At 39.5% G+C, this 9,337-nt stretch overlaps 1 protein-coding gene across 1 annotated transcript in view; it reads left to right on the forward strand.

The window, feature by feature from the left end:
- The window catches only part of LOC130216559 (zinc finger protein 678-like), a 20,294-nt gene extending 13,167 nt beyond the window's left edge, over positions 1–7,127 (forward strand). The window contains exons 6-8 of the mRNA XM_056448455.1: positions 245–341; positions 512–868; positions 5,869–7,127. Coding sequence (XP_056304430.1) covers positions 245–341; positions 512–868; positions 5,869–6,518 — 1,104 coding nt within the window. The 3' untranslated portion in view covers positions 6,519–7,127. The remainder of the gene's footprint in view (positions 1–244; positions 342–511; positions 869–5,868) is intronic.
- The last annotated feature ends 2,210 nt before the right edge of the window (positions 7,128–9,337 follow it).

Below are 9,337 nucleotides of genomic sequence, written 5' to 3' on the forward strand. Positions count from 1 at the left end.
GATTGTGTTGTAATATATTTAGACCTGGTGAAATATTTTTGTTGTAAGTTAGTTGTTAGTGTTTTTGCTTCATACTGATGTCTTCAAGTCTACAAATTGAATTAATTTTGTTGGCATCAGCTGACCTCAGCAAATTATATCATCACTTATTGTATCACCTACAAGACATAACACCTTAAAATGATTTATTTCAGTTTATCAGTGTAAATGAATCAGATTTCTGTTCACTCTTTTCACTTAAATCAGTGCAAGACAAAGACAGAGTTTATTGAAGGACAGTGAGAAGATGAGTGATCCAGAACCCTGCAGAGTTAAAGAGGAAGAGACTGAAGAGATAATAGGTTTGTGTTTATTCTGAAATTAGAAAATGAATTTTTACAAAATAATGAAGAGCACAAATACATTGCTTATAACAAGGACTACTATATGCATATCAAAATTATTAGAGTAAACTTTGATGTCTTGCCAACTTTAAAATGAAGGTAAAAATCTATCGTCCTGAAATTTTCAGATGTGATAGTAAAGGAGGAGAGTGAAGATGAAGAGAAACATCACATCAGAAGTGAAACTGAAACTCACACAAACACTGAACACAATATTTTAATGAAAAGAACAGCTGTAAAAAGTTTGATCTGCACTCAGTGTGGAAGGAGTTTTGATCGTAAATGCCACCTCGAGATTCACATGAGGATCCACACTGGAGAGAAACCTTACAAGTGTTCACACTGCGACAAGAGATTCAGTCGTACAGGACACCTGAAAGTACACGAGAGGATTCACACTGGAGAGAAACCGTATCACTGCACTGCTTGTGGGAAGAGTTTCACACAATCGTCTTCTCTACGAACACACACAAGAATCAATCACAGTAAGTAGATCATCCTAAGATCCAACCCTTCCATGTCTTGTAGATTCGGACGATCATGAAGTTAATAACACATATTTAAAGAGGTCATCTGATGTTTTTATTTGGAATGTGACACATGTAATATTAAGAGACCGACTCGATTAGTGGAGCAGAAACTGCACAGGCTTAGTAACATAATTTAAGAAGTTAAAGTATATGTAAGACACAGCCAATAGCAGAACTAATCCCTTAATGATGTTCATGCTTAAGTGACCATCAGGAAGATAAATCAGTCATGTGGGTCATCAAGAATTAATCGATTGTTGATTAAACATTTGCATCCTTTCATGTTTCTCAATTAGTTAAAACAGCTTAACACGGATAAAGAAACGAGAAAAAAAAAGTAAGGTTGTTTAACATTCCAGTGTCCTGCAAAGTTTAGTTCCAACCCCAATCAGACAGACCTGGGCTAGCTAATCAAGGTGTTCTAGAAAGATCCGTGCAGGTGTGTTGAGCCAAGTTGGACCTAAAATCTGCAGGACACCGGCCCTCCAGGACCACGTTTCGGCACCCCTGTTATAAATAATGTCTGAAGAAAAAGGCTTGAGAAAGTGACGTCTCCTGCATCTGCACAGCGTGACCTAATTTCAGTAACAATGCGACTATGTCGGCGCCAATAGCATTGTGGTTAGTGTGTCAACACTAGATGTTTACGGCGACCCGAGTTTGATCCTTTGCCGACCGTTCACCTATCTCTGCTCCCTATACTTTCCTGTCTCTAAATCTCCACTGTCCAATCAAAATAAAGGTTAAAAACCCCTAAAAAATAATAATATAAATAAATAATAATAATATTAATAATTCAACTAAACAAAACGAAAAAGGTTATAACTTTTTGTTTGTTTCGTCTTGGTTAACGAAAACAAAGAAACATTTTGGTGTTGTTTTTGTTGGTCAGCAATTATAATGCATTATAATTTTAATTATAGTCCTCGTCACATGAACAGCATTTACATCGCTTGTTTTCATCATGCGAAGAAGCCTTGTGGACAATGATAATTAGTAGGGCTTTACAATATATCCTTTCAGCGTCGATATCGCAATGTGATCATTCGCAATAGTCACAATGCAGGATACATGCAATGTTTGTATTATAATAGATCATGTGCTGGTGCTTTTGATGCCTGTGATTGTATAATGATTTTAAAAACCATTCAGGTATAAGAAATTGTACCATTTGTGTCCTTAACTACGATTCATTTCATTGAATTAGTTTTATTGTTATCATTCGGTTACTGTACTTGAATACTGTTAGACTCGGGAAATGATAAAACACTATTTCAATAGTTTTTTTCGTAATTATATATATATATATATTTAGGGGTTTTCACCTTTATTGTGATAGGACAGTGGAGTTGAGACAGGAATACATGGGGAGCAGAGAGAGGAGGGAAGGATCGGCAAAGGGCCTCGAGCCGGGAATCAAACTCAGGTCACCGTGAACACCTCAGTGCTATATGTCAGCGCACATTACGACTGGGCTATTGGCGCCGACTTGTGTCTTTATCTTAATTATATTTATAGATTGTTATGCAGGAAAATACGCACAACACAAATACAGAAACGCACTGCAAATAGCACAGACCATAATGAAAATGTGTCGGGGGACCCCAAATAGTTTTATAGATTGTTTACTGGATTTGATGGAGATATACTACAATTGTAGAGTCATCCCAATCAATCTAACATCATACATTCTTTCCGGATAAAGATATTAAGTCATCTGCTGAAATTGCATTAATATCGTAATATATATTGCAAAATTAAAAAATACCGCAATGTAAAATTTTGTAAAAAATGTAAAAGCCCTAATAATTAGTCATCATTTTCAATGACAAATGCAGCAGTATGTGTGTGAGAGAGAGCAAGCACTGAGAGAGAGGCTGCACCTCAGAGCAGAGCTCATTAGTATTCATGACCATTCCAAATATGGTCAATAAGGATATTCTGATTGTATTTTATGGGGTAATGAAATTATTTCTGGAGAATTTCTAAACTTTCCGAAGGCACATACATACTATCATCGAGAATAGATGCAAACCACTGTCAAATCACAGAACGAATTACTCTGATTTCAGAATCGCGCAGAACAGTAGTAAATGCAGCAGGTTTTACTGCTAACATAAGCATGAAATTCACCTTCGATTAATCAAGCACACCTGTCTCTCAGTACTAAGAAATTGAAGCCTGTTTCTTTTCTCACATTCAACAGCACATCAAGACGTTTTCTCTAGGAATAGAGCGAAGTCGCTGGTGGACATCATTAAAGGCTGATCGGGCATGTGCTGTTTTGGCAGTGAGATCTGGAAAGATAGATATTCTCATGTCGCCAACACTGACCTGTCTCACGTTGTGCTGGATCGCCTTTATTTAATCACCCTAATTAAATAAAGATAAACCAGAATCCTCCCTTCGCTATATTTCTTAGCTAGGGTATAGTTAAAGGATCGTCTTTATAATGTATTTTGCTAGAGAATAAATTAGATTCATACTTTACCACACAGGGTAACTCTGATGGGTGCTGGAAAATGAAGTCAATGTCCACTCTAGTTGAAGAAAAGTAATAAAATACAGTTTTATTAATAAAATAAAATCCAGTGAAAAGGTAGAATAAACAAAAGACAAATGACAGAAACAAAATCCTTTACTTTATCCTCCGTTGAGGATAAAGGGCAACCAACCTCAATATACAGAAGTCGGGAAGCGCAAAGCTGGTCAGTTTGGTTCAGCTTTTATACTTCCCAAATCAGGTCATGCACATAACTACACCTCATATATCAGTGAGGACTTGACATACTGCATATAATTACCCGTACACCATCTGGGTTTTACCTAATATATCAAAACACTAATTATAAATCACTAAAGGACCAACCAATATAATGTAGTCTGACCACTCAGTTAAGAATTCTACTATTCAGCAAGACTTATAGGTCTTGTCTTATGTGAACAAATTTATAGCTGTTCCATAGGCACATCTTAGAACATAAATCAACATACAAACACTCTCATACACATTGTCTAGATACTTTAAGGCATTAAGCATTCCACAAGGTATTAGCAATGAGAGGCACCCCTAATTTACGATGACTCCCGTCTTAGCGAGCAGAGTCTCAGGTCTTCAGGGTCAGCTGCGCGAGCTGTGTGCACTCCGAGGGTAGGAAGTTAGGAGAGTGTAGGAACAGATGAGGGTCCGAGAGAGGTAGCATCTCCCTTCCTCTCCATTCCTGAGTCCTGTGCGCCCTCTTCTGGTCACGTCGTGCTCTTCTCTTGCTCTTGACTGTTTCAGATAAAGTTGAACTCTGAAGTATTGGAATGTCAGAATACAGGAGAGGTTTGCGTTGGTAATTTCGTTGTCTCACGTTAATAATGGCACCATTCGTTCCATAGGCACCATTCACTACAACGTGCGCGCCTCAATACTTCAACACAGTCCAAATAATAATTTAGCCTTGCCACTATAGCTTGTGGTCCCTGACCAGGTCTGGGTTTTGGCTGCAATGTGCGATGCGATCTGTCAATTAGAATGTCCTTATCCATGTTGAGTGCTTCCTTAATCAGCTCGGAGACCACAGTTGTAGAAAGTTGGTCTTCCGGAACACCAATAATCCTTATGTTATTCCGACAAGATCTAGCTTCCAAATCTTCACACTTCTCTTCTAGTTTTATTACAGAAGCTGAAAGAGAGTCAACCTTTTCATGTAGCACAGTGATATTATTCGACCATGTGGAAAGAGAATGTTCCATATCCTTCACCGTACTTTTCGTTGTCGTCATTTCAGTTTGCATCGATACCATCGTGTTCGAGAATTCCGTCTTCACGGCTTGAAGTTCACTTTTGATGGTCGATAAGTCATCGCCTAGCACGGATATATTTCTGCCAGATCCCGGCGTAGTGATGAAATTATTTCAGTTTTAAGTGTCTGACGCCATTTTGAGCTCAGTTTGTTGACCCCCGCGGCCATTTCACGTTCATCTGAGGTACGTTAGCTGCCGCAGGCCGCTGTTGCGATGGCTGCGCATTAGCCCCTTTATTGCCTTTTGGTTTTCATCTTCAGGATTAGTTTCAATTGAACTCCGTTAGACACAATTATCTGCAGGCACTTGATATTAAGTAAAAATGTGCATTAATTCAGAAAAAAATAGCAAATTCTGCAGGGCCTCCTCATACCTGTCAACATTGGGATGTGAAAAAAGGGATATGCTCACCATAATAAGGGAGTCCCCTGTTTATACTCATTTAGGACAAAACTAGTTGTTTGAAAAAAAAAAAACACTAAGATCGACATCTTTAGATATTATTATTATTAATTATGTGCATATGTCCGTTCAAACACGGACCCAAAACCCAGACTTTCGCTCCGCTTCAAATCGCGTGTACAGAATCCGTTTGGGAAACAGCGTCTATTTATCACTATGGAGCGCGTCAGCTGACAGTCACGCACCGCTATATGACTGTTTTGAGGATTGCATATGAAGGGGAGACGGCACCTGTAATGATAAGGAAAGGGAATCCTGCCGTTTTTATATTAATTTCAAAGTGTTTTCATGCCTAAACAAAGCGAAAGCACAGAACAGACATTTAAGAGCAAGGGTCGGCCCCTGGTGGTTCGGCGGTATGGGTTGCGTATAGGGAGGCTCGGCTCTTTAATGTTTATTTGCCACCCTTCAGAGAAAGACTGAAAATACGGGAAAATACCTTTACTGGATGATAGCGGGATAGAACTGTAAAATACGAAAGAATCCCTGGAAAAACAGGAGGGTTGCCAGGTATGCCTCTTAGCGAACACATCCTACTCCATAGCTTAACTAACCGGAAGTTCTCACGGTGTTTTCTGAGTAAGACTCGATAAGATCAATGACCTGATAAGAGAATTCATGCCATACAGTTTGAAGTTGTGTAGAACTAATCCTGTTATGATGTTCATCACTGCTTGTTTTATCTTTTTACTTATTTACAGATGTGACTGTAAAGGAGGAGGAGAATGAAGAACCGATTGTAGCCGTGAAGGTCCTTACAAAGGAGAAACTTCATTCATGCTCTTTGTGTGGAAAGAGTTTTACGCATAAACAAAGTTTAAGGGAACATGAGAGGATCCACACTGGAGAGAAACCATTCCCATGTACTTGGTGTGGGAAGAGTTTCAGAAAACCATCATCCCTTAATCAACACGTAAAGATCCACACTGGAGAGAAACCACATACATGTGATCGGTGCGGTAAAACATTCTCAAGGCTTTCGCATCTGAAGATCCATCTTATAGTTCATACAAACGAGAAGCCTTATTCATGTTCGGTGTGTGGAAAGAGTTTTACACAGCAGGGGTATTTAAAAGCCCATCAGAAACACCACAGCGATGTGAAAGAGTTTGTGTGCTTTGTGTGCAAGAAGACTTTTATCAGAGCTGGAGACTTGAAACAGCACGAGAGGATTCACACTGGAGAGAAACCATTCACGTGTGCTCAGTGTGGGAAGAGTTTCGCACAATTATCATACCTTAGCACACACAAGAAGATCCACACTGGAGAGAGGCCACACAAATGTGATCAGTGCGGTAAAACGTTTTTGAGGGCTACACAGCTAAAGATCCATCTTAGAGTTCATTTATAGGAAAAGCCTAAGTCATGTTCTTTAAAGGGCACATAGGTTACCCTTTTTTCATATTTAATATAAGTATTTTGTGTTCCCAGAATGTGTCTGTAAAGTTTCAGCTCAAAACACTCATCAGATTATTTATTATAGCTGTTTGAAGTGTCTATATTATAGCTGGAAAAAAGGTTTTGCTGTTTTTTTGTACTGGCCCTTTAAGGCTAGTCCTCCCCGCCCACCGTTACCACGTGCCTGTCAGCAATCGACGCCCTCGGCTGCCTCAGGAAGCAGATCTCACGTAACGTGTGTGAGAAATACTACAGTAAGAACTTTAACAATCACTATTTGATGCAATTTTGTTGTGGATTTGCAACAGTGAGTCACACACAATGTCATTACAAAGTTCACGCATATACACAGCAAGGACACAAACACATAGCGCAGACACATACACACACACACACACACATAGAGAGAGAGAGAGAGAGAGAGAGAGAGAGAGAGAGAGACAGCGCGTTAAGCTTTGCACTCATTTTGCACGCATATGTGACATGATACTGGTAATCTCCACTGCTGTATGGATATCTGTTATATTAATGTACAAAATAAACCTGATTTAACGTCCACAAACCGCGATTGAAGCGTCTTTATTTATAATTGATAATTTATAATTCATCTGAAGTGAATCGCTGTACTTCATTACACACATGCACTGTTTTAAGACATTTTAAACTTGTAAAACTCACACCTTTTGTTCCCGGCTGCTTTGCGCTCGTCCTCTCTTGATGATATGATTATACACATGAGTACCAGACATGTTAATGCGCGCAGCTGTCAGTCAATATTGGTGGGCGGGGGGACCGCACTCCTACGTAAAATTGCGGTCGATCTGAAAACCGCTCCAATTGGTCCACCGTTTTTATGTTGTTAAATTTGAAAAAAAAAAAGCACTGGGTGTGTTTATATCACCCCAATATGACGCTCTATACACTATACTTACACACATTTCTGTCCAAACAGCTTGAAATGTAGATTTTTCACCATAGGTGCACTGGGGTCATTTTGACCCCACTGACTGTTTAACATCAGTAAATACATGCTCGACATCATTTGCTTTAAATTTAATTACTTTTTTTTTTGTTAATGTTGACAACACTAAATATAAAATTAACATGGCATTATTTTTTAATGTCCTGTACTCTTTTTGTAACCATGGTGATCCTAGGGGTCGATTTGACCCCAGGCTGTTTTAGTTGTATAAAACAGTATAGGAGCTTAAGTTTACACACATTTGTTTGGGTGATTTTGGGGTCACTATAATTGTGCTATGTTTTATAACATTCACTATAATATTATATATTTAGTATAATATAATAATTATAATAATATTATTGTGAGAACCAGGGGCAGACTGGGCAGTTTCCCACTGGGCTGACGTACTCTTTGGGCCGGGCTAATCATCTTTTAATGATCTGGTCAGTCCATTAAACACTTAGCAGACTGTCGTTTTTTTGTGCCTAATTAATTGACGATGCTGTGATCTGTGGCACTCTGAAAGTTAGATGTTCCTTTTCGGACAGACCGGCCCATGTGACTTAATCTGCAGCCCATTGGTTCTTTTCTTTATTGACATTGGGCTGACCCAATCACAAACTCTCATTTTGGGCTATGTGTCAACATGCAACGTCAGTGTGTATTTGTCAAAATAGTCGAGTCACGCCTGTTTCACACCGCACATGCACGTGTGGAGAGCAGAAGCAGCGAGCAAGCTGTTTTTGTTAAGTTCATTATTTAATATAGGCTCCCTCAAAACACACAGGCGCACACAAGATGGACTTCCAGTGTGGATTATAATTTTATTATAATAATAAATTACATTTTTAAAGTTTTTAATTTGTCAACTCTCATTATTAGCTATATATGGCTTTTGGGCATTTATAGAATAGGAGTTGTAAACATATTCAAGAGTGTGCACAGGTGGGGAACATTTTGATTGAATGTAGTGGGCCGCTCTGGCTCAAATTGCCAGTGACGATTTTTTTTTTGTCCCAGTCCAGCCCTGGTGAGAACCACTGATAGTTCTTCAACAGCAAGCCTTTGCAATGCTGATACTGTAAGGCCATTATTATACACCAGGGGTTCTCAACCTCGGTCCTGGAGGTCCGGTGTCGTGCAGATTTTGGCTTCAACCCCAATCAGACACACCTGGGCTAACTAATCAAGCTCTTAAGCTGCGGCCACACTGGGCTCTTCTTCCCATAGACTTCCATTCATACGCACGCGAATGCGTCAGACCGGAAACGCAGGATCATGCGTTAAGTTTCGCAGTTCGCTGCAGTGCAAAGTTCAAGCTTGGTGAACTCTGACCTGTGAAATCGCATCACTTGACTGCGTGAGACCAATCGAGGATTAAAACACGACCTCTCTGGACAGAAATTTAAAACATGGAGCAATCACTCGCTTTTTTAATGTCTAATCATCTTGTTTAATCCCGCCCCTTTTCGCAGTGCCGTACGACAGAATTTCGCACACACAAAGCCCAGTGTGACCGTAGCTTTACTAGGATTTCTAGATCTAGAAACATTCTTGCAGGAGTGTTGAGGGAAGTTGGAGCTAAAATCTGCAGGACAGGGTGGAGTTTGAGAACCAATGTTATACATTATGGCTGCGTCCGAAACCGCATACTTCCATACTATACAGTACGCTAAAATCAGTATGCGAGCCGAGTAGTATGTCTGAATTCATAGAATTCGAAAATCAGTATGCGAGAGGTACCCGGATGACTTACTACTTCCGGCGAGATTCTGAAGTGCACATCCCATGTTGCCCCTCAAGAGTAT

This window comes from Danio aesculapii, chromosome 22 (assembly GCF_903798145.1).
Source record: "Danio aesculapii chromosome 22, fDanAes4.1, whole genome shotgun sequence".
In the NCBI taxonomy this organism is placed as follows: Eukaryota; Metazoa; Chordata; class Actinopteri; order Cypriniformes; family Danionidae; genus Danio; species Danio aesculapii.